Raw genomic sequence first — 26,733 nt, 5'->3', positions numbered from 1 at the left:
CAAGAATAACTCCCCCCCCATCTCATTCCGTTGGGTGTCGTAGAAGGCGACTAAGGGAAAAACGCAGAAGACGGGCAGCAGCGTCTTCTGCGTAAACCATCAGCATAACACTGCGATCCCCAAGCCGCCTGCCAAGCGTGGGGATTATGGCAACCCCCCCCCAAATTTAAAAAATATGATGCAGGGTGGGATATAAAGTTAAGTTAGATGTTATGCGCATAAAATCCACTAAAACTAAAAATAAAGTTCTGCCCGCGTTTGCTTATGTTTAAGAGCCGAAATTGTAGCAACTGATTAGAAAACATAAAAAAAATATCGACAATTGTTAAATTTTATAAAACACGCCGCAGAATAGGAAGCAAGTTATAATCCTGTTGTGAGTTAATACGGATTTCGAGTTTTAGTAATGGTTAGCCTAAAAAATAAAGTTTTAAGTAAGCACGGAAATAAAATTTGAAACACCCATGTATGCTATATAACTATGCAAGATTATGGAATTCTCGGCCTGATGCTGCAGCCAGGATATCCAGAACACTAATAGGTACACTCTTGATAAAACTATAGCAGATATATCGTGTTTGGATTTTTATTATTGGTCAAAAGACGAGGGATAGGGTCACTTTGGTGTAGTAATATAGGAAATACGCGCACAGCAAGTAGAACACAAGCTTCGTCACCAAATCCAAGTAGTAGAGTCTGCAAATAGAAATATTTTTACTTCAATAGAATAATGGCAAATTATGTATATACAGTGATTATTCGTCTTCATTCAAGAATATAGTTTTATAATGTAACAATACCGAAACCTTGAATTTTAACCCTCCCCCCCTCCATGCAAAAAGAGGAGTGTTATAAGTTAGACGCCAAATGTCTGTCTGTCTGGGGCATTGTAGTTCTCAAAGGGATGGACCGATTTTGACTTAATTTTCACGTGAAAGCTAGTTTTTTTGCGGTGGTTCTTAGCTATGTTTCATTAAAATCGGTTCAGCCGTTGTCGAGATATTGAACTTTGAAATGAGTTTACGTCCCTAGTTAGAGTTCAAATTGTTACTAAGTTTTTATATATGTTACACATTCGCATGTTCATGTTAGTTTTCTGCCTATATAGGTAACCATAGTCTTTTAAAGTAATGTCACATTTTTAAATTATTACTTTACTTTATTAGTTATTACTTTATTCCTATGGTTAGTAATATGTAATAATAACCTGTGGTAACTTTACTGGTTGGTGTATTAGCTAAGTTTTCATTAGTAATCAGCCGTAATTGTACCGTTTGTACCCAAATAAACATTAAAACAATGTCGGAGGCTTTCCAAGATTTCTATATTGGTTAGGTTAAATAACCTTTTCACCTCAGCACCTCAAACAGGCAGGTTTTGCTATGAGAAATCAGAGAGCAAAATCGCATTTTGCTCACTCCGTGAGACAAAGTAACTTTTTAATTATTTTTTTTAAATGCTGAGTACAGTGTTGGGTCTACTCACTGAATTCCAAATATTTGAACTTTACTTAGATCTGTCATTTCACTTCAACTCGAAAAAAGCAAGAGATAGGATCAAATTTGTCGATTACAAACTTAAATTAAATTTTTGGTATTAAAAATATATCGAAATATTTCCAAAATGTAAATTTTCCCGATCTTTTAATAAAGTATGCAACCTCGTTGCACGAAAGCCGCTTCTCTTGTTTTTTTTTATAAAAGAATTCCGTATACTGCCTCTACAGTATAATTATTATTTGTTAAATTGAATGATTTTTTAACAAATCTATTTATGTTTATGTAATGTAATGAAATGTTTATGGAAAAATGCACAGTTCCCGAGGGAACAGCGCGCGATAACCGAATACCACGCGGGTGGAGCCGCGGGCAAAAGCTAGTATATACATATATAAACATATTTCGGGCATCTCGAAAACGGCTCCAACGATTTCGATGAAATTTGATATGTAGGGGTGAAACCCCCGAAAGGGAATGAAAAATCTATCTAACTTGGTCTTATCTCTGGGAAAACGATTGTTACCGAGTTTTAGCCCGAGCTAAGCTCGGTCGCCCAGGTTCTCATATTATGTCTGTCGTGGTGGCCTAGTGGTTTAACTTATGACCTCTCAAGCAGATTATCGTGGGTTCAAACCTGGGCTTGCACCTCTCACACACACACAAACATCACGCCTGGTTTCCCAAACGGGGAAGGCAGAGCACACGAAACGTTACCGCTCCTTAGCCACTTTTAGCAATTTTAGGTTTTAAGTTTGACAAAAACGGTACAATAGTGACAGGTTGCTAGCCTGTCGCCTACGGTATACCTTATCCTATATCCTCAGTCGCCTCTTACGACATCCACGGAAGAAATGGAGGGGTGTAATTCTAACCCGACACCACACGGGTTTACGGGTTGGAAATTCACTTGCGAAAATTACATTTGAAATTTACCACGAGCTTTAAGGTGAAGAAACACATCTGAGAAGCAATGCAATGGTGTGTGTGAAGTTCCCAATCCCAAAGCCCAAGCTCATCTAGGCCTGTGCCCAGCGGCTTGTAGATAGGCTGGGATGATCATGATGATGGTAGATGCGTGTAGTACTCACTGCGTCTGCTGGCGGCGCGCCCGCGGCAGCGTGGCCGGGTCCTCCTTGCAACAATACTCTCGCGCGCCGCGCACGTAATCGCGTAAGTACGAACTCCAGTTCACCATCTGTACAATACAATAACAATCACAGTGGTAGTGGGAGACTGGGACAGTTGACGGCGTAAAACAACCTAACCAACAAAAAGTTGGAAAACACTTCAAAGTTCTATATCTCAAGAACGGCTGAACCGATTTTGATAAAACATATCTAAGAAACATCGCTAGAAAACCTGCATACATATCTCGGGTTGCTTATTTCTACTTTGCTACTTAAGCAGCAGCACTAGTGACATCTATGTGGCGTCGACAGACGTCACACTCTTTCGGAACCAACCGCTTACCCAGACAAGAGATGTCGCTACTAAGCAATCAAATTATGATTGGTTTTTAGGAGTCTTTTTGATTTATTAATTTCAACTCCAAATTTGTTACTTTTACGGGTATCCGGTGAAACCATATCGAAAATACAAACTGAGACATGGATGCACAGAAAAACAGAAAAGAGACCAGCACTGGGAATCGAACCCAGGTCCTCAGCGTTCCATGCTGCGTGCTCTAACCCCTACACCACTGCTGGACAGGAATCTAGACACGAATTTTCCTATGCATAAGTAGATATCTCAGGTTTATCTCAGGTTGGTTGGTTGGTTGTTGGTTGGTTGGTGTCTAGATTCCTGTCCAGCACGCAGCACGAAACGCTGAGGACCTGGGTTCGAAAGACAACTAAAAAGTAAATAATAATTACGCACTACCTAGCTGTTGCCCGCGACTTCATCTGCGAAGAATTCGTTTATCCCTATCCCGCGGGACTAAGCTGATTTCCCGCAAAATTAGCCTAAGTTAATTTAGTATTAATATTTTAAAAAATACAACATATTTACTTTACTTTCCTGTTAATCTTAGCGGTCCCCCGACACCGACGACGCTTAGAAAAAAAAAATTACTAGGTACTTATACTAAATTAACTTAGGCTAATTTTGCGGGAAATCATAGTGTAAATAATCTAAGATACAATCGATACAACAGTATAATGTCAACTGCTCGTCACCTTTTACAAAAGATTGCTTTTTCCGATGCAAAGACTTTCATTATTGAGGAGTCCTGGTGCTTCACCATACATTCCATTCCACTATATGCATTACGAGGAGCATAAGTTGCTTAGCAACTGTGTTAAAGTAATTGAAATTCAACCAATGAAATACTTGTTATTAAGTAGTAACTCCGATGGTCAACTGTTCTCTGTCACAGTCTGTCTCTTCATCATCAGTTCTACTTCACCAAATGATGATTTTCAAGAGCAAATGCACGAGTTACTACTAAATATATCAAAATTACCATAGGTGTCCCTACAACATTTGAAGAGTTCTCTCGATTTCCTAAGGATCCAATCATCAGATCCTGATTTGGTGCTTATGGGACCTAATTGAAAGCATTCCTAGACGAACGCAAAAAAAACAAATCGGTTCATAAATGACGGAGTTCTGAGGTAACAAACATTTAAAAAAATACAACCGAATTGATAACCTCCTTTTTTGAAGTCGGTTAAAAAAGAAGAAACTGACTGATTGATAGATCAAAGCACAGCCCAAACCGCTAAAAACAGTTTACAGGTTTTTTTTAAATTCCCACGAGATAGGGAATAAATGGGATTTGTACGAGTATTTTCCCTTCCAATTAATGACCCTATTTCCGTAACTATAATTATTAGAGACTTCAAATTTAGCATGCAAGTATGTAATACCACGTAAGACTAACAGCTAAAAAAAATTTTCAGGCTTTATCAAAATTCCCACGGGATAGGGAATAAATGGGATTAATATTTTCGCTTGAAAGTGGCCCTAACTACGTAATTATAAATATTAGAGACTTCAAATTTGGCATGCAGGTAGATAATACTAACAGGTAAACATTGTTTTAAAGGTTTTCCGAATATCGCATGAGATATAAAACGCCAGCAAAAATAAAAATAAAAACACCGAAAAAAACGCTGCTTGAAAAGACAATTAAAAAGTAAAAATAATTATGCGCTACCTAAGCTGTTGCCCGCGACTTCATCTGAGAAGATTCGTTTATCTCTATCCCGCGGGACTATGTTTGATTTCCCGCAAAATTAGCCTAAGTTAATTTAGTATAAAGTTCTAGTAATATTTTTTATCTAAGCGTCGTCGGTGTCGGGGACCGCTAAGATAACATGAAACTAATATGTTGTATTTTTTAAAGTATTAACCTTAGCGGTCCCCCGACACGACAACGCTTAGATAAAAAAAATATTACTAGATACTTTATACTAATTAACTTAGGCTAATTTTGCGGAAATCAACATAGTCCCCGCGGGATAGAGATAACGAATTCTTCTCAGATGAAGTCGCGGGCAACAGCTAGGTAGCGCATAATTATTTTTTTACTTTTTAATTGTCTTTTCAAGCAGCGTTTTTTCGGGTGTTTTATTTTTTATTTTTGCTGGCGTTTTTTAAGTCGGGGTTTTTAAATTTTAAATTAAAGTTTTTATTTCATGTTTTTTAACTTGATATATTTTTCTTTAGTGTACTAGTGTGTTGGATATCCTGGCTGCAGCATCAGCTCATCTTGTTGCCACCATTGCATTGTATGTAGAATCAAATACTGATCAAAAGGAATCAAACACGACATATCTGCTATTATTTTTTATAGAGTATACTGGTGTGCTGAATATCCTGGCTGCAGCATCAGCTCGTCGTGTTGCCACCACTGCATTGTATGTAGAATCAATTACTGATCAAAACGAATCCAAACACGACATATGTGCTATTATTTTTATAGAGTGTACTATTGTGCTGGATATCCTGGCTGAAGCATCAGCTCATGCTGTGCCACCATTGCATTGTATGTAGAATCAAATACTGATCAAAAGGAATTAAACACGTCATATCTGCTATTATTTTTTCAAGAGTATACTGGGTGCTGAATATCCTGGCTGCAGCATCAGCTCGTCGTGATGCCACCACTGCATTGTATGTAGAATCAATTACTGATCAAAACGAATCCAAACACGACATATGTGCTATTATTTTTTATAGAGTGTACTATTGTGCTGGATATCCTGGCTGCAGCATCAGCTCATCCTGTTGCCACCATTGCATTGTTTTGTAGAATCAAATACTGATCAAAACGAACCCAAACACGATATGTCTGCTATAGTTTTATTAAGAGTGTACCTACTAGTTTTCTGGATATCCTGGCTGCAGCATCAGGCCGAGAATTCCATAATCTTGCATAGCTATATAGCATACATGGGTGTTTCAAATTTTAGGTCCCAAATATGTTTGAAAGTAAAAGTAAATATCCATTATGCGTCTAAGATTCCTACCGCAGCGAACAAAAGAGCTGATGATCTTGAAACGGCTGAACCGATTTTGATAAATCATGTCTAAGATCCATCGCTAGAAAACCAGCTTTCAAATAAAAAAAACCGCATTCAAATCGGTCCACCCGTTTAAGAGCTGCGGTGCCACAGACAGACACACAGACACACAACACACAGACAACACAGACACACAGACACACATAGCGGTCAAACTTATAACACCCTCTTTTTCGTCGGGGGTAAAAAAAGAGGATTTTATATAATACCAACTGAATTAGAAAACGCACAAGCTAAACTAATAAACTGGGGACTGGAGATTTGGCAAACTGATGTAAATCTGGTAACAATACAATAATTTAGCAGTGACATCCTGTTCATCCTGGCCAGGATCGTTTCCGTAGAAGGGAACTCCTCAAAAGTTGATGGCACACACAAAAGAGTTTTCACCTCAGCAGCTCAAACAAGCAGGTATTTGCTATGAAAAATCAGTGAGCAAAATCGCATTTTGCTCACTCCGTGAGACAAAGTAGCTATTTAATTTTTTTTTAAATGCTGAGGACAGTGCTGGGGGGTCCACTCACTGAATGCCAAATATTTGAACTTGACTTTGATCTGTCACTTTCACTTCAATATGAAAAAAGCGACAGATAGGATCAAATCGATACTAAGTTCGATTTTCAAATTCTGTAGGCCTAAAAAGAAACGAACAAACGTTCGGATACACATATAACCGCAAAATTACAAAACGTCTGTTATATTAAGTAGGTATAAGTATAGAGCATTATTAGAGGGATTTAGTATAGCACTTATTGCTCGAAGCTTGTACGGTGCTTTTTCTCAAATATAAACTACAAAGATAAATAAGCAAACAAAACGAGCATAAATGAACGAATATCCCGCTCAATTTTACTTTTTTCTTAGTTTTTTTTTTTACTTTTTAATTAAGCAAGAAGCATTATACCAACCTAATAAAAATACTGTGTTGACCTTTAGCATTAAAAATATGTCAATAATTAATTAATTATAATAAGGACAAATTAAAGAAGAAAAAACACGAGGTGAAATTAAAAAAATACAGTGAATTATATGACAGTGAAATATTTACGAAATGTTACAATTTTCCCACTCTTTTAATAAAGTATGCAACCTCGTTGTACGAAAGCCGCTGCTCTTTTTTTTTATAATAAATTCGTTCCGTATACTGCCTAACTCTTAAAGTTGGATCAAATATTTGACAAATTGAATGAATTTAAAAGTAATCTATTTGTATTCATGTTTCAAACAATAGAAATCCTAATAAAATCATATTGAAAGGTTTATTTTTCAACTGGATACTTTTTCGTTCCATATTCAAAACCTGTCTACTTACTGGAGACTTTTGATCGTTGTCTGGCATTCTTAAGTGACTTTTTAAAGATGTAATGGCGACTGTATGAATCATTTTCGAGAAAAAGTTTTAAATATGATTAAGTAAGTAGGTACTATATTTATTTCTTAACAATCGGATTATATTTTAAAGTTTTTGATATTTTTTGTCTTCTAAATATATGTGGTTTTATTTTAACCTTTAATTTAAATGTTCTCGCTGCTCAGGTGAAAAGTTGTACGTGTCACACGAGACCAAAGTTTTTTTGCATCTCGTGTGTTAGAATCCCTCGCTGATCTCATGATTCTAACCTAGAATCACTCGCTGTCGCTCGTGATTCAATTGTAGAATCCTTCGCTTACTCGGGATTCAAAATCAACACTCGCACCAAAAAACGACTTTGCTCTCTTGGTTCAAAAGGTAACGAACGAACCTACTTATTATGAAATGAGTGTATTTTTGTTAAAGAATTCGAGCACTTCTAAATTCTTGCGGTATTCTGAATGTATGTAGCGCTCTCATTGGCGGGCCAGCCGGTCTCATTCCCGCGCAGCGCACCTCGAGATGTGTTGCTAATTTTCATTAAAAAAGAAGACAAATAATTAATTTTGTTGCTAACTCATTATTTACGATGCTCTTTATTGGAGGTTGATTTTGACTAAATTAGTAGACAGATATTTGAAGCTCAAAAATAAATAAAGAAGCTGACTTACAATATTAGTCGCCAAATCATCAATTTTGAAGATAATATATTTATCGGTAGCCGAGTTACATTATTTGTTGTTCGTAAATTGTCGCTCGATTTTGCATAATTTGCTGGTCTTGTAAAGATGGCATATTAGTTTAATAGAAGCTGTTCTATTAACCCGTTGCTTACATACAAAAACAGATGTTCCGTTGCGGATGCTAAATAAAACTTTAGTCGATGCACTTGTTGTTGTTTCTTTAAAAAAATATGGCTCTGTCCATTGGAGGACAATTTTGCCAGTGTCTAGTAGTTTTATTATTTCCCGTAAATAATTATGGTTTCTCTCTCAGATTAAATAAAAAAGTACTTTTTTATTTAATCTGAGGGTTTCTCTATAGAATGCTTATTGAATGACGTAAAATGTCACAATGACAAGGTTCTGTGGTGGCCTAGGAATCTAATGGGTTTACTGTAGGTACAGGTCGGTTACAAGAGCTGGCACGAATGAATAGAACGAGTGAATGTGTGCAAGTATTTTGGATGGCGAACAATTTTTTGATTTGCATCCTCTTTGCTATCGGTGGCTGATTGGCGCAAGTCCTTTGCCGCGCGACTTCGATCGTAAAAAAAAGGCGGCAGTCAGCCAGACTTCAAAAAAACTCTTGGCGGATATATATTATTGCGGTTGTGCTCGGTTTTGTAAAATAAATATTAATTGTGATTGTAGACATTGTAAATAGTTTTGTGTGTAAATAATAACAAACTTTATACGCCTAAAAATTAGCTAGTGAAGTGGCGGTGTGGACTATTGCGGCTTTACGGACTTTAGCGAGCGTCATACCTACATCGAAGTCGGTTTCATTGAGGTATGTTTTTCATGAATTGTTCTCTAGACATAATGCTGCACAGAAGAGCAAATAAGCCACGGCCTTGGTAGCAGTCACTATTCGAAGGTTTATTAAACAGAATGAAAGTACGTATTTATCTATATAAGTATGTTTATCCGTTGCCTAGTGTCCATAGTACAGGCTTTGCTTAGTTTGGGACTAGGTCAATCGGTGTCAAGTGTCCCATGATATTTATTTATTTATCTGTTTGAATAAATTCACACATATATGAAAATATCATACATCTGTCATTTTTACAAAATTATCTAAGTGACATAATTTTCGTTCAATCCATTCATGCCAGCTCTTGTGAATCGGTTGTTCCTACATACGCTCGAAGAACAAGCCCTCCTTCAGCAGTCGGGTAAAAATTAAGTTCTCACCTTAATATCAGTGTAGAAAGTGTCATCGTCCATTTGGGAGAGACTTTTTCTCAGCGCCACAAAGTTGTCGTTCTTGAAATGCCACTCCTTCGTGGTGTAGTACTGGAGAACTTCGAGCCCGTAGCTGATGCGTTTCTGTTTACGCACCATGCTGTAATAATAATACGTTTTTTGTTAAAAGTTTAATAAAACCATTCCTTTTGCGTCGGGGTTAAAAACTGTATAATCATGAGGAGACGTGGTCACTAGTATACAGAAACTCACAAGGTCTTCTTTCCCAGCAGCAGCAGCAGTAAGTCCAGCAGGTACGCGGGCAGTAGGTGCGTGAACAGTACAGCTAGCTCGTGCAGCAGCCGCGAGGACTTGGGCGAGCCGCCCGGGTACCACAGGCATACGGAGAAGGGGAACTCTTGCAGGTGGACCAGCCCTGGAACGAGGGGGTTAGACTGTTTAGTGGCGCGGAGGGGAGGTAATGCGGAACAGAGTTGCGGACTATGTCTGTTATTGGCCCGGAGCGAGATAGCGGACCGGAGCGACGAAGTAATGCGCCCCAAGTGAACGGGTTCCGGCAGGACTCGGTCAGGTTCACCACGGCGACCTGCCCTGGGCGGGTGCGGCCCGTGTTGTAGGCGACCAGGATACACCCGGTCACTACCAGGTCCATGCGCGTATGTACCTACATAATACTTCCAACGTGACACTCACACATATCGAGCGCGGCGCCCCAAGTGAGCGGGTTCCGGCCGGATTCGGTCAGGTTCACCACGGCGACCTGCCCTAGGCGGGTGCGGCCCGTGTTGTAGGCGACCAGTATGCACCCGTTCACCACTAGGTCCACGGGTACCACGTCTGCTTTCAATGACTCCTGAAAATTAAATTAATGAAGGAAGTTAGAAGAAAGAAAGAAAGGAAAGTTTATTTTGGCTCCAAAAAGTACCACCTAAAACCAAGACTAGAACTAGCACTAAAACTATGTTACTAGGTGACACGGCAGGATACCAAAAAGGGTCTCCACTCAGCATGTGTTGCCGCACATTATGTGCAGTAACGCTGGTTTTCTGTGGAGCCCAAACGTTAAATAAACATGTATGCATGAGCCAGTTCCTTTGCCCCAGTCAGACGGAGAAAAAAATAAAAATAAAAAATTAAAATCATAGACAAAGGGAGAAGTGACGTGGCTCAGTGTAAAAGATAATAATACAAATACTGCTGGATTCGATTTGTAGCATTCGAAGATGACGGATGTAGACAATATCTAATTTTGCTATTTCTGTTTCTTTGGCTAGTTGAAGTATAATTTTGATAGTGTTTTATGCGGCGATTAACCTTAACAGTGAACAGTGATCCCAAAATCCTATATTGCTCTCGTGTCTAACATTTTTTAATGCGCAAGTGGTCTCCACGTGGTTTCTGGAATTTTACTATCAAGTTGCAAAAACTACAATCACCGTACAACGTGCCTCTCAAAGAGAGTTTAACTTGACACTGGCCAAATTGTCCTATTTATTAGGACAGAAAAGCCATATTTTAAAAGAGAAGAAGAAAGATGATGATGATGGATATACAGGAATTTCTCGTTTAAAGGTATTAAGTAGATGATTTTTTAACCCCGACGCAAAAGGAGGAATGTTATAAGTTTGAATGCTATGTGTGTCTGTCTGTTTGTCTGTGGCACCGTAGCTCTTAAACGGGTGAACCGATTTGAATGCAGTTTTTTTATTTGAAAGCAGGTTTTCTAGCCAGGGTTCTTAGATATGTATCATCAAAATCGGTTCTGCCATTTTTGAGATATTGAACTTTGAAGTGACAATGTCGGGGGTTTTCCAACTTGTTGTTGGTATAGTTATTTGTGCAACAAGAGAGCAAAGTTGTTTTTTGTTGCGAGTGTTGATTTTGAATCCCGAGTAAGCGAAGGATTCTATAATTGAATCACGAGCGTTAGCGAGTGATTCTAGGTTAGAATCCTGAGATCAGGAAGGGATTGAAATACACGAGATGCAAAAAAACTTTGGTCTGTGCGTGACACATACAATTTTCACCTCAGCAGCGAGAACATAATTTAAATGTAACATAAGAATAAAACCACATATACCTACCTGTTTACAAAACAAACACATTTTTTTAAAATAGAATCCGATTATTATCAAATATAATAATTACATTTAAAACCATAAAAAGAGTCCAGTAGCTACAATACAAATCGCATACTCATAACATGCAATCTTAACTTCTTGTACAAATGTCACACTTATTTTTTAATACTGCAAAAAGCCTCATCTCGGGGTAATTGAAAAGGTTGAACAATTAAACCTTTAAATATGATTTTTATTAAGATTTCTATTACATAAACATAAATGGATTTGTTAAAAAATCATTCAATTTAACAAATAATAATTATACTGTAGAGGCAGTATACGGAATTCTTTTATAAAAAAAAACAAGAGAAGCGGCTTTCGTGCAACGAGGTTGCATACTTTATTAAAAGATCGGGAAAATTTACATTTTGGAAATATTTCGATATATTTTTAATACCAAAAATTTAATTTAAGTTTGTAATCGACAAATTTGATCCTATCTCTTGCTTTTTTCGAGTTGAAGTGAAATGACAGATCAAAGTAAAGTTCAAATATTTGGAATTCAGTGAGTAGACCCAACACTGTACTCAGCATTTAAAAAAAAAAAAAAAAAAGTTACTTTGTCTCACGGAGTGAGCAAAATCGCATTTTGCTCACTGATTTTTCATAGCAATACCTGCTTGTTTGAGCTGCTGAGGTGAAAACTCTTTTGTGTGTGCCATCAATTTTGAGGAGTTCCCTTCTACGGAAACGATCCTGGCCAGGATGAACAGGATGTATAATACATATTCCTATCTAAATGCTATAAAAAAGTCTGATCACAGTTTGTGATAAATGAGAATGAGACTGTGTTTGATTGATAAATAAAGTTTAAAACGAATTAATACACGTATTTTATTTTATTTCTAATCAAATTTATATATGCGAATCAAAGTGCCCCTGGTATGTATAAATGTACCCCGTATACGGGGCAGTTTGATATGAAACTCCTTTTTCAGAAAAAGAGTCATAAAAAAGTTTACGTGCCTTATTAAAGAGAAATATATATCTACGTTTGAACCCAGATAAATACTCGAACTGGCAAAATAGTTTTTGTTGCAGTTTATTTATGGCTGTGTTGTTTACCGGCGATACAAAAAAACCGTATCAAGCTGCCCCAACTCCCCCTACTGAGATGACAGCTATCAAAACGGGCCTATTACATAGTAATTAGTTTAATCGTACTATCTTACTCATATTATAAATACGAAAGTTTATGAGTATGTACCTGTTTGTTACTCCATCGCACTGTAACAGCTGGACGTATTTGGATGAAATTTTGCTTTTTTTACCCTCATATTCCCACAGGACTGGAATAAAATTCCAACCGCTAGTGTTAGTCATGAATGTAATTTTAGGGAATACTAACTAGAATGTTTAATTTACTCCTTCACGCTCAAACGGCTAGGACGTCTGGAATAATGCATACATCACTATATCTTTTCTACTGATGTGAAAATTGCGGAATTTTTCATATAGGAATTATGTATGGGGATTGAAACTTGCCGTTTCTTAAATTTTAATTTCCTATATTTCTTGTGAAAATTTCCAGAAACTTCCGAGAACTTTTCGAACTTTTTGGAAAAATTCCGCAACTTGCACATCTGTAATCTATTCCCACGGCATCATCCCAAAATTTCAACAAATTTTGTTTTATATGCCACGTAAAATCCGTGTTATGATCTTTGGAAATTCCCATACAGCCTTATTAATAAACGCGGAGTAGAGTAGGTTTAACTTTAATTCGAGGTTGAACTTGAGATTAGTAAAAGTCAGTATTAATAAACAAGAATAGAATAGAATAGAAATGACTTTATTCATCCACAACACAGAATGGCATAACAAGATTTAAAAATATACATATAATTATTAAAGTTACTAGCTTTACCCGCGGCTTCGCACGCGTAAACTATTCGGTGTGGTAGCTAAATTTTCGGGATTTTACAAAATTCCCCTGGAAATTTCCAAAATTTATATCGTGGTCTTCATTGAGGTTGTGATGTGAATAACTGTACAAAATTCAAGACTCTAAACCCAGTGCTGAAGTTTCAAAAATTTTCCCTATCCAAATTCAAATGCAAAATTCAAATTCAAATCATTTATTCAGTAAATAGGCCGCAATGGGCACTTTTACACGTAATTTTTTATACTACCAGCGCTTTCGGAAAGACCATCATTGCCAAGAAGAATGCGCCGCAAGAAACTTGGCATAAAGTAATTTTTTCAAAATAAAATAATTACAAATAAAATACTTAAAAACTACAGTATACAATTAAAGAAAAAATACAAAATAATAATAATACAGGGATGTATGGGGTCCCTTAGTTACAAAACTATACCGTGGGAATATCGGGATAAAAAGTAGCGTACTTATGTGTTATTCCAGGCATACGGCTACCTACATCCAAATTTCATGCCTCTAAGCCTAGCGTTGTTATTTCGACATTTTATTCCTAGGTATCCCGTGGTAATATCGGGTCAAAAAGTCGTCTATGTGTTTTTCTAGACATCCAGCTTCCTACATACCAAATTTCATGACTCTAAGCTCAGCGGTTAATATTTCAAGATTTTATCCCTATCCCGTGAGAATATCGGGGTAAAAAAGATTATGTGTTATTCCAGAGGTCCAGCTACCTACATACCAAATTTCATGGCTCTAAGCCCAGTGGTTGTTATTTCGAGATTTTATCCCTAGGTATCCCGTGGGAATATCGGGTCAAAAAGTCGCTTATGTGTTATTCCAGACGTCTAGCTACCTACATACCAAATTTCATGACTCTAAGCCCAGCGGTTATTATTTCAAGATTTTATCCCTATCCGTGGGAATATCGGGATAATAAATTATCCTGTGTTATTCCAGAGGTTCAGCTACCTACATACCAAATTTCATGGCTCTAAACCCAGTGGTTGTTATTTCGAGATTTATCCCTAGTTATCCCGTGGGAATATCGAGTCAAAAAGTCCCTTACGTGTTATTCAGACGTCCAGTTACCTACATACCAAATTTCAGGGCTCTAAGCCCAGCGGTTATTAGTTCAAGATTTCATCCCTATCCCGTGGGATAAAAAGTAGCCTATGTGTTATTTCAAACGTCCAGCTACCTACTTCTCAAATTTCATGACTCTAAGCCCAGCGGTTGATATTTCGAGATTTTATCCTATCCCGTGGGAATATCGGGATAAAAAGTAGCCTATGTTTTATTCCAGATGTTCAGCTATCTACATACCAAATTTCATCCAATCCGTCCAGCCGTTTCAGCGTGAAAGAGTAACAAACATACTCACTCACTCACTCACTCACTCACTCACACAACTTTCGCATTTATAATATTAGTAGGATTATGCCGAAGATTTGCATGTCGTGCAAGAGCTTGAAGAACTCGAGGAATTAGAACAGGAGGTGGTTAAGGCATGTAAAATTATACAAAGTTCGCAAAAATCCTTTCGAGCTTTCAGAACACGAATTTAAAAAACTAGTCCAAGTGTAAGTTCGGATTAAATTCGAATTAGATGTTTTTTATTAATAAGGCTGCCGGGATTTAGATCGATACGGCCAGTTAAATTGAACTATACTTGGATATGCTCCAACATATTATACTCCGCGTGGGAACTATGGCCCAAGCCCTCTTGTTCTGAGAGGAGGCCTATGCCCAGCAGTGGGACGTAGGCTGGGATGATGATGATGATGATGATACTTGGATATACAGTCAGTTGTGGTGCTCAAGATGATCTAAACACTATCTTAATATTACCTTGGCAATAGAATCGTGTGTGGATAATTTTTGTGCACTGTAACCACTCATCCACATCTGCAGCTGTATCTAACGGTGCCCCCACATGCAGTCGCTCGTCGCTCGATTGCAGCGATAATCTGGTCATTTTGAAGGTGATTTAGAATTTAGAATGTGACTCAAAAAAGTAGCGTCAAGTCGCCACGTCGAGCAGCAGCGACAAGATGGCTTCTTGCACGAATCTTGGAAGCTGATTTCTTCTCATTTAGTAGCAGTCGTGGCAGTGGTACAAATAAAAGAAATTGGAGTGAATGAAAAAAAAATAACACTGTTTTTGCCGAAATTGAAGAGGTTTTTTTTTTAGCGATAAAGCTCAACATTTTCAGCTTTATCGCTAAATGTCACGTGACCAGATTTGACGTTGGAAACGAGCGTTGAGCGACTGCATGTGGCCCCCTTAATAATTTTGTACGGAGCCCTCGGTTCGCGGGTTTAACTTGGCCTGTTGCTACGTGTCGGACAAGTACCAACCTTGAGGTGCATGGTCCTTATGACGCCCTTCCCAGCGCCAACCAACAGTCCCGTGGGCCCGTTCAAGTTGTCCACCCAGCCCGGCATGGGTTCCTTTAGGGCTGCCGTCACTGTCAACATATTTAGTGCCGAAACTTTAATTCAGGAATTCCCAACCAGGAGGGCACGCCCCGCCCCCTAGGGCAGTGGTTCTGAATCTAGTGGTAATTACCCCCACGGGGGTAAATCAGCTATTCTCTGGAGGTATTAAAGAACCTAATAAAATAATTAAGACCTAATATAATTTACCTAGCTAAATAGTAAAACTTAAAAATGATAGATCGTCGCTCAGTAAGTACCTACCGCAGGTGCCAGTGTTATTTTTACTTATTTGATTGTTTAAAAAAATTAAACATTGTAAGACTGGTTTTAAAAGTATTTTTGTGATTAATAAAGATATTTTTATTTGCTTGCGTTGTATTATTTATTATATTTTAAGGGGGGGTAAATTGAGTTTTCGCAGAAGGTCATATGGGTGACAATATTAAAAAGGCTAGGAACCACTGCCCTAGGGGGAAGTAATGAAGTGTCAGGGGGGGGGGCGTAATAGGTATTAGGACAGGTAAATTAACTGTTCAGAACTTAACTTAAGGGGGACATGAAAATATTATTTTTGGTGACCGGTGACTATGACTATGCCTCTCAAGCAGAGAATCGTGGGTTCAAACCCCGGCTCGCTCGGTTTCCAAGTTGGCCGAAAATAAATCTATTATTATATTATTATTATTTACGGTGAAGGAAAACATCGTGAGGAAAACTGCACAAACCTGCGAAGCAATTCAATGGTGTGTGAAGTTCCCAATCTGCACTAAGTATGGCCCAAGCCCTCTCATTCAGATAGGAGGCCTGTGCCCAGCAGTGGAATGTATACAGGCTGGGATGATGATGAGATAATTCAAGTTTGGGCCACTGCTGAGCACAAGACTCTCAGATTGAGAGAGTTGTCAAATACTGCATTGTTGTCACCACCATTACTCCTCCTGAACAGCTCGACCGATTCGGATAGTTTTTGTGTGTATTTCAATAAGTTCCTGGATGGTTCGATATCACGATTGGTCCCGGTAGGTGGCGCTGCTTTCTGTATGTTATCATATTTACCCCGGTTTCACCATCCATTGATTAAATGTATCCGTCAAATAATCCCGTCAAATAAATGGAAAATAATAGTCCATTTCCAGCCCGTACCTGGCCCCGCTCCCGCCCCCTGCACGCCCGCTAGACCAGAGGATCCTCTAGAAGTCGTATCGACGTCCGAGATCCAGAACTGGATGACCTCAAGCGAGCAGTGCTTGAATGCGCCATATCCTCGGAAGGGAAATTGAATTCTGAGCAGAAACTGAGGATGTGTGGCTTTTCCGGATCCGCTATTTGTCTTTCTTTCTTTCTGCTATTAAAGTCCTCTTGAATGAATGAATCGTTTATTTACAGAACATACTTGACATGGGCACTCACCGATAGAGGGCCTGACGATGGCGATTGGGAAGCGTCCCTCGTACTGGGCCACCAGGGCCTCTGATAAAGACTTGGTGTAGGCATACGTGTTGGGTTGCGGAGCGATGAGCCTGCGAACACAGTGTTTTTAACCCCCAACGCCAAAAGAGGGGTGTGTACAAGACGTACATCAAGCAAACTGTCAATCTGACAGTTGCACGCTATACCTATATTTGTATTATTCAGTGGAATACAGCCATTTAAAAATAATATTAACATATGTTTTATTGTGCCGAAACAGGGTGTTTATAAGTTTGACACCAATGTCTGTATGTGGTATAGTAGCTCTACGGATGGACCGACTTCGATGCGGTTTTTTGTGTGAAAGCGAGTTTCCCTACGGTGGTTCTTGGCTATGTTTGATAAAATCGGCTCAGCCGTTTCTGAGACTTTGAAATTACAATGTTAAAAAATTATCATATAACTAACTAGCCATTGCCCGCTGTCTCTTTTGTTTGCTTCCGAATTTTACGCAGACAGAGTCGCGGGCAACAGCTAGTGATAAAACACGCACACACACACACACACACACACACATGTGGCGTGCTGTACTCTACAGATGTACACTGCTCCAAAAAAGTTTATCATCTCGCCGTTACGCCACACTCCAGCAAACCAATACCAGTGGGACACTGTGCGTACTTGGGTTCCAAATGAGTTAGCAGTTCATCGTCCATCCAATCAACGCATTGCAACAGCTTTTGCGGGTTGTGCTCGGTTTCGTACACCCGCTCCTCCAAGACTGGCAGCTCGCAGCGGCAGTAAGCTGTGGATACTTGGATGTATACCTGTGGGGGGTTGTACTGGTGTTCAATTTGTGTTTCTTTATAACAGTCGTAAAAACTTCAGGTATTCAAAAACTTAATTCTACTGACTGAGGTACTTAAATTATGCGAACCCTTTTAGGAAGAAACTTATTTACAGGTCAAAATGAAAATCCGGTCGGTACTTCACGTATTGTAAAGTTTTTAGCGTACTTACCTCAATGTTGCGCATGCCTTCGACTAATTCCAGCACTCGCAGTGTCCCCCAAATGTTCAAGTTTGCAGCGTCTTTCAGTTTCATATCGAATCTGAAACGCAAAATTATAAAACTTATTATAGGTATAAGCTGTAATCTTTAGCAAGCGCGTCGGCCATTCGGCCATTATTTATTATTTATTTTGACAGTTGTCTTCCCGCGCAAATCGCGCAATACGCCGTAAAAAGTTTACTATATAGCAGGTGAACGAACCCTAGATGACAGCACTGCCAATGAGGGCTATCGCGAATGAATTCACCACTAGAGGCGCTAGTGTAGCGTGAGGTCTCCGAAATGTCAAATCTCATCGTTTTTGGGTGAGCTACGCGGGTTTATTTATAATTAGAATAATTTTGTGAATATTTTGCAATATCTAAAATTAATTATGGCAAATATGCGTTCCGGGGCAATGAATGTCTGTGTTTTGAGACAGTTTTGTCTTTCGGAAACCTTTGTCCTCCCTTTTTTCCGAACAAAACGGGGACTATGCAACACTGTGGCATGCTCGATATTTTTATGGTACGGTTTTAAGGTGTATTAAATATGATTTTAATCTAAACTTTGTTTTCACGCCCGTAATAACAGACTTTGAAAGCCATACTAAAAAACCTCACGCAACAGTGCGCCATCTAGTGAGACAAAAAACGATAGCCCTCATTCATTGAAAATATTATTTTTGTGAAGTTGGCTATTATGCTGAAAAACAGTACTGTTTTGATCAAAATGGAAATAATCTATTATCGAGTAGGAAACCTAAGGGTAGTTTTTACCGACTTCAAAAAGAAGGAGGTTCTATATTCCAATGTTTGTATTATTTTTTTATATATGTTCACCAATTACTCAGTCAATCGTGGGCCGATTTTCAATTTTTTTTTTTATTCGAGAGAATATTCTTCTGAAGTGGTCCCATTGTCACCAAGTCAAGATCTGATGATCCTAGGGAAATCGAGGACGAACCTCAAATTTTATAGGCACGCCTATGGCGATTTTGGCATTTTTAGCATTAAGACAAGCATTTACTTCAGAAATTATCACTTGGTAAACTTGAACTGATGCAGAAGACCGTAGATGGCCAATGGAACTCGTCAAAGCTAAGAAGAAGCTTTAAGTTCATGATTCTTTCGACTTAATATGATGCTGAAGCCGGAAGGTAGGCAACGGAACTCTGTTATAAAACAACGTAACTAAGTCGTGTTTGGTCTTAATGGAATCGTTGTGAGATGTACTTTGGCTACAAATCACTAAAAAGTGAGAAATAAAGAAAAAATTCAACAAAAAAGTAAAAACGACACCAAAAAAATAAAAAAAATAACATTAATGGAACCGAATACAAAACTCCTGAAAATATATTTCTAGGTAGGTACCTACTAGCCCGAAGTCGGTGACTCAGCACGACCCAGCAGGAGTAATTGAAACCCATAGTATGTAGGTGAGGTAGAAGACTATTGTTCCATTCCTGCTGGCTCGTGCTGAGTCACCTAGAAATATATTTTCAGCAGTTTTGAAGTCGGTTCCATTTTTTTATTTTTTTGGGAGTCGGTTTTCTTAAAAAAAAATAACTAATTAATTAATTAATTCAATTTTATTTTTAGTTTCTAACTTCTTTATAGATGGCGCGAAACTCATAAACATAAAATTACCGGACACAAGCTGCACAATGAAAAATAATCTGGCACTCCCTCCTTAGCTCCTCTCGATCCTCTTCTGATATACCCAAATTTTCAACTAGAATGTCTCCGGGCACGAGGCGAAGCTTTTCAAAACATTTCGGATTGTTTTCGTGTAGGTTACTAAATACCTGCGGAATAAATTAGCGCCATCTAGTAAACATGCTTAAAATCGTGGCTTAAAACTATTTATACAGGAAGCTGGTAAGTAAGGGTGTAGCAAGCAGCAGAAATACGTTTGTTATATTTCTGCTACTTACTCCTAGAGGGCGTTTCACATAATTTACCTGAGATTTGAGAAAATCTTCAAGTCTTTCAGTGATGCTAAGTCCTTTCTTCGATCTCATCAGCAGGTATATTCTCTTGATACCTGGGCAGCACCGCAGCAGCTTCTCAACGAGGACTTTGCCCATGAACCCGGTAGCGCCGGTTATGAAAATTGTTTTATTCGCGTAGTACTCCGCTACGCCCACAGATGGCTCCATGACTGATTAAGTTCTGAAAAAATATTTTATTAAGTACTTAATTGTCCGCTACTTTATCTACAAAGAATTCATTGTCGCTATATCGCGGGAACTGTGCAACTTCCCGGGAATATAACTATCCTATATCCTTCCCAGGGTCAGACCAAATTTCATTTAATTCGGTTCAGCGGTTTTTAAGCGTGAGTCTGTCTGCCAGACAGACAGACTGCCTGCGTGTAACAGACAGACTGGCAGAGTTACTTTCGCATTCATAATATTTGTAAGGAAGTAAGGATTGTGTGTAATATTAGTCCTACTAATATTTTTAATGTGGAAGTTTGTGAGTATGTTTGTATTACGGAGGATCTCAGGAGTAATTAAATAAAACTGAAAAATTAACAGATTATACAGTTCTTAATTCTAAAATATAGTAACCAATTTTAATGAAAATGTGCACTTTAAAGTTTAATATTTCGCAAACAGATCACTGAATAGAAAAATCGTCTTAGCAAACCCCCAGTGGTTTTAAAAGACCTATCCTACGATTCCCCGCACTATAGGGTTAGTCGGAAAAAAAAACACCCCCACTTTACGTATGTGGCGGTAATAGCACATTATGCCGTGTTTGGATTCGTTTTGATCAGTATTTGATTCTACATACAATGGAATGGTGGCAACACGACGAGCTGATACTGCAGCCAGGATATCCAATATACACTAGTACACTTTAAAAAAATAATATAACAAAGTTTAAAACACATGAAATAAAGTACTGAAATTAAAAAAATAAAAACCATCGACACAAAAAACGCCAGCAAAAATATAAAAAAACGCCCGAAAGAAAACCGCTCACAAAGAAACGCCGCCAAAAAAGACAACTAAAAAGCAAATAGTTATTTGTGCAACAAGAGAGCAAAGTTGTTTATTGTTGCGAGTGTTGATTTTGAATCCTGAGTGTTGATTTCGCTTACGAAGGATTCTATAATAGAATCACGAGCGTGAGCGAGTGATTCTTGGTTAGAATCCTGAGAGCAGCAAGGGATTCAAACACACGAGATGCAAAAAAAACATTGGTCTCGTGTGACATATACAATTTTTCACCTCAGCAGCGAGGACATAATTTAAATGTAACCGAACAACGGCTAACCGATTAGTGTCTTTTCCAACCTCGACACTGGCGGAATCATCGATAGTATCGATGTAGCTATATACTTTCAAGAATTGAATTTAATTAATTAAAACAAACACATTTTTTTTAAATATAATCCGAATAATAAGAAACAAATATAATAATCACATTTAAAACCATAAAAAAAGTCCGGTAGGTATAATACAAATCTCGTACTCATAACATGCATTGTAATTTGAGCTTAGAACTTCTTGTAAAATATGTCATACCTACTTATTTTTTAGTACTGCAAAAAGCCTCATTTTGGAGTCATTAAAAAGGTTGAACAATAAACGTATAATTTATTATAACTGTTATCAAACATTTAAATAATATGATTTTATTAATATTTTTATTACAGATTTGTTACAAATTCATTCAATTTAACAAATATTTATTCCAACTGTAGAGGCAGTATACAGAATTATTTTATAAAAAAAACCGACCAAGAGCGTGTCGCACACGCCCAAAATAGGGTTCCGTAGCCATTACGAAAAAATTAAGTATGATATTTTTCTGAGGATTTCGTATTTTATACGGAATCTTCCAAGTTTAGGTATATTTTATACCTTAGGCTGCTATTTACTCTTAAACTACTAATAATTCTCAAGCAAACTTAGCCGTTATAGTTTTCCTTGTAAGTTTGATATACTTACTACCATTGTGAATTTTTTCAAATTTTTCCACCCACCGGTTTAGAATTTAGACTAGCATTGATAGTCCCTGAGCAAAGCCGTGGACGGACAGACAGACAGACAGACAGACATGGCGAAACTATAAGGGTTCCGTTTTTGCCATTTTGGCTCCGGAACCCTAAAAAACAAGAGAAGCGGCTTTCGTGCAACGAGGTTGCATACTTTATTAAAAGATCGGGAAAATTTGCATTTTGGAAATATTTCGTTTTCATGTAATTTATTAGGTATCGATATATCTTTAATACCATAAATTTAATTTAAGATTGTAATCAACACATTTGATCCTATCTCTCGCTTTTTTCGTGTTGAAGTGAAATGACAGATCAAAGTAAATTTCAAATACTTATTTGGAATTTAGTGAGTAGACCCAACACTGTACTCAGCATTTAATTTTTTTTATTAAAAAGTTACTTTGTCTCACGGAGTGAGCAAAATGCGATTTTGCTCACTGATTTCTCATAGCAAAACCTGCCTGTTTGAGGTGCTGAGGTGAAAAAATAATTATGCACTCCCTAGCTGTTGGCAGCGACTTCATCTGCGAAGAATTCCCGCAACTCGTCAAAGCTAAGTAACGCTCGCTCGTCTATAAACGATCATGATTAATATCCTAGATAATAGACTAAGAAGGAGCTTTAAGTTAATGATTCTTTCGAACTGATCTGATGCTGAAGCCAGAAGGTAGGCAACGGAACTCTGTTATAAAACAACGTAACTAAGTCGTGTTTGGGCTTCATGGAATCGTTGTGAGATGTACTTTGGCTACGAATCACTAAAAAGTGAGACCAGCACTAAGCAATAAGCAACCTGAGATATGTATGCATAGGAAAAATTCGTGTCTAGATTCCTGTCCAGCAGTGGTGTAGGGGTTATAGCACGCAGCACGGAATGCTGAGGACCTGGATTCGATTCCCAGTGCTGGTCTCCTTTTCTGGTTTTTCTGTGCATCCATGTCTCAGTTTGTATTTTCGATCCAGTTGTTTTTTTTTTCGTAAATAGAATCAAATTCCCTTCACCAAAAAGAAAATTAGAAAATACTAACCTGCCAATAACACAACACAGCACAAAACAATGAAAAAAAAACCAGCACAGAACTCTTTGGTCCGACGTCGTCGAGTAAAGTGGCGGCAAAATGAGAAGTGCGCAAAAATAATACCCACAGTCGTATGCTGGATGCGTTCTCCGCGCACCAAATTGCATTTATAGTTTGTAAACACAGAATTCATTAACCCTGGTACAAATACTAATTTATTAAAAAAGCATTCCTAAACGAACAAAAATAAAAAAAAACAAATCGGTTCATTAATAACGAAGTTCAGAGGTAACAAACATAAAAAAACCGGGCAAGTGCGAGCCGGACTCGCGCACCGAGGGTTCCGTACACATTTATAGGTATGTAAGTAAACGGGAATCGTGTCTTGAAGATATTTCTCGCTTTATCCAAGTGATTTAAAACATCCAGTGTATGCAGAGCACTACTCTTAAGCAAAATGTACGCAGTGTGGGGTCATATTCAAAGTCAAATTCAAAATATCTTTATTCAATTTAGGCTGTAACAAGCACTTATGAATGTCAAAAAAAATCTACCACCGGTTCGGAAAAACCTCTGTTGAGAAGAATCCGGCAAGAAACTCAATATTATACTTAATATATTATTACTAGCTTTTGCCCGCGGCTTCGCACGCGTTAAATTTGGAGTAACATACATTTACTTTCTGCGATCCTTTTTTCGTGTTTTGATTAATTTTTCGGAGGATTATATGGAAATACAAATACAGACCGATTTTCTTTTAGACAGATGGTGGAAATTTTGTAATACAAAAATTGACCTACATACGTAATTAATTATGATTCTTACCAACTTTGAAACCCTGCTTCGCTGATTCAGGGTTGGAATTTTAGAAAACGTTATGTACCTACATACCTACTACTCGTTTCTTTTGCCCGCGACTTCATACACGATATAGGATTATATCCCGAGCAATTGTAAAGGTCCCGCGGGACATGAATTACTGTTATGATCTATTTTAATATTCTTCATTGTCGATTAGAGACACATTGTAGCTTTCTATTATTGAAATAATTTTGAAAATCTGCCTCAAAATTTAAACTTATTTTTATTCTGCGGAAAGTTTGATTTTTTTTAAAGTAAGTAGTCTAATGTCAATCAGGGATAGGATAGTATCTTTATATTGATAAAAGAGTTATTTAAATCATCTCAATAGTTTCAGAGATGACCCCCAACAAACAAAGAAACAAACAAAGTTGAGATATTTTCCTATTCTTTCTATTTCTCTAATCTTTGCTCTAGTGCACCTCTGCATTACATTAGGTCCATCTATGCCAAATTTCACACCGTAGCATGCTGAACGGTTGTGTTGCTCTGAAGATGAGCTCTGGTTGAGTTCGAAACGCGTCAGTGTAAAGTGGGAACCCTGCCACAGGCAGATCTTTTAGACGGGTTATTATTTTTATAATTTTCATTGTTACAGTTAGTTAAGCTATCATAGGTTAGTTCTTTTTTATGTATGTAAACTCATAATTGTACATAATTGTGCACTACTACATACAACAGGTGGTCTTCTTAAGTGTTTTGAATTTACTCTTTTACTTATTAAATTCATTTAACGATCCAGTTGTTTTTTTTTTTCATAAATAGAGATTCCCTTCACCAAACAGAAAATTACAAAATACCAACCTGCGAATAACACAACACAGCACAAAACAATAAAAAAAAACCAGCACAGAACTCTTTGGTCCGACGTCGTCGAGTAAAGTGGCGGCAAAATGAGAAGTGCGCGAAAAAAAACCCCCGACAAAGAAACGTCAGCAAAAATAAAAATAAAAACGCCCGTAAAAAAACCCCGTTAAAAAAGACAACTAAAAAGTAAAAAATTATTATGCACTACCTAGCTGTTACCCGCGACTTCATCTGCGAAGAATTCGTTCGTTTATTACTATGCTGATTTCCCGCAAAATTAGCCTAAGTTAATTTAGTATAAGTACCTAGTAATATTTTTTTATCTAAGCGTCATCGGTGTCGGGGGACCGCTAAGGTTAACAGGAAACTAAAGTACATATGTTGTTTTTTTAAAAGTATGAACCTTAGCGGTCCCCCGACACCGACGACGCTTAGATAAAAAAATATTACTAGGTACTTATACTAAATTAACTTAGGCTAATTTTGCGGGACATCAGCATCGTTCTCGTGTGATAGGAATAAACGAATTCTTCGCAGATGAAGTCGCGGGCAACAGCTAGGTAGTGCATAATTATTTTTTACTTTTTAGTTGTCTTTTTTTAGGGGCGTTTTTTTGTTTTTATTTTTATTTTTGCTGACGTTTTCTTGTAGGGGTTTTTTTTAAATTTTAAAGTTTTTTTTAATTCATGTTTTTTAAACTTTGATATTTTTTTTTAAAGCGTTTGCATTGTATGTAGAATCAAATACTGATCAAAAGGAATCAAACACGACATATCTGCTATTATTTTTTCAAGGGTATACTGGTGTGCTGGATATCCTGGCAGCAGCATCAGCTCGTCGTGTTGCCACCACTGCATTGTATGTAGAATCAATTACTGATCAAAACGAATCCAAACACGACATATGTGCTATTATTTTTTATTGAGTATACTAGTGTGCTGGATATCCTGGCTGCAGCATTAGCTCGTCTTTTTGCCACCATTGTATTGTATGTAGAATCAAATACTGATCAAAACGAATCCGAAAACGATATATCTGCTATGGTTTTATCAAGAGTTTACCTACTAGTGTTCTGCATATCCTGGCTGCAGCATCAGGCCGAGAATTCCATAATCTTGCATAGTTATATATAGCATATATGGGTGTTTTAAATTTTAGGTCCCAAATATGTTTGGAAGTAAAGTAAATACCCGTTATGCGTCTAAGATTCCTACCGCAGCGAACAAAAGAGCTGATGATCTTGAAACGGCTGAACCGATTTCGATAAAACATGTCTAAGAACCGTCGCTAGAAAACCTGCTTTAAAATAAAATAAACCGCATTCAAATCGGTCCACCCGTTTAAGAGCTACGGTGCCACAGACAAACACACAAACAGACACACATAGCGGTCAAACTTATAACACCCCTCTTTCTGCGTCGGGGGTTAAAAATTACACATTCGTATGCTGGGTGCGTTCTCCGCGCACCATCTTGCGTTTGAAGCCGGTTGGAACCACAGACCATAATAACCCTAATACAAAATCTAATTTATGAAAATAAATGTAAACAATATTAAATAAACTTTCATATGGCATTCGTTTTAAATTTTATTATATAGATAAATGTCACGTGAATACTGATGATTTTCTTGAATGGACTCGTTTTGGCGGCCGCGTTGGGAAGTTTGCGTAAACACTGCAGCGCGATGTAGGTCATTAGTACCGTGAATCATTACTTCCATCCATACTAAGAGATTGCACAGTGTTTTGTTTTTGTTTTTTGTATTTTTTTTTCTTTTTTAATTACTATTCTCTTTAATATCTTAGTATTAGTTACGGCC

At 37.7% G+C, this 26,733-nt stretch overlaps 1 protein-coding gene across 3 annotated transcripts; it reads right to left on the bottom strand.

Annotated features, from left to right (window-relative positions):
- Positions 1–330: 330 nt before the first annotated feature.
- On the bottom strand, positions 331–25,013 carry LOC141443662 (putative fatty acyl-CoA reductase CG5065). 3 transcript variants are annotated; one of them, XM_074108999.1, is made up of 12 exons: positions 24,910–25,013; positions 20,175–20,385; positions 19,861–20,018; positions 18,182–18,272; positions 17,843–17,988; positions 17,162–17,271; positions 15,671–15,780; positions 10,001–10,160; positions 9,560–9,722; positions 9,296–9,446; positions 2,588–2,694; positions 331–696 (listed from the first exon to the last, which is right to left on the bottom strand). In XM_074108999.1, the coding sequence occupies exons 2-12, from the start codon at positions 20,370–20,372 to the stop codon at positions 597–599; spliced, it is 1,494 nt and encodes a 497-aa protein (XP_073965100.1). In that variant the 5' UTR covers positions 20,373–20,385; positions 24,910–25,013; the 3' UTR covers positions 331–596. The 3 variants fall into 3 exon arrangements, with proteins under 3 accessions (XP_073965100.1, XP_073965099.1, XP_073965102.1); XM_074108998.1 differs by lacking the exon at positions 24,910–25,013 and adding an exon at positions 23,254–23,386; XM_074109001.1 differs by lacking the exons at positions 331–696; positions 2,588–2,694; positions 24,910–25,013 and adding an exon at positions 23,254–23,386 and having other exon boundaries at positions 9,004–9,446.
- Positions 25,014–26,733: the final 1,720 nt, after the last annotated feature.

The sequence above is a fragment of the Choristoneura fumiferana genome, chromosome 28 (assembly GCF_025370935.1).
Source record: "Choristoneura fumiferana chromosome 28, NRCan_CFum_1, whole genome shotgun sequence".
NCBI lineage: Eukaryota > Metazoa > Arthropoda > Insecta > Lepidoptera > Tortricidae > Choristoneura > Choristoneura fumiferana.
Note: the sequence above shows the minus strand (reverse complement) of the source record. Positions and strands in the feature narration are given on the sequence as shown.

Coding starts and splice junctions, on each gene's coding strand:
- LOC141443662 (XM_074108999.1), bottom strand. CDS start 20,372: ATGGAGCCATCTGTGGGCGTAGCGGAGTACTACGCGAATAAAACAATT. Junction 17,272..17,842: donor CTAACTCATTTGGAACCCAA/GTACGCACAGTG, acceptor CTGTGTTCGCAG/GCTCATCGCTCCGCAACCCA. Junction 9,447..9,559: donor CTGCTGGGAAAGAAGACCTT/GTGAGTTTCTGT, acceptor TTATTATTACAG/CATGGTGCGTAAACAGAAAC.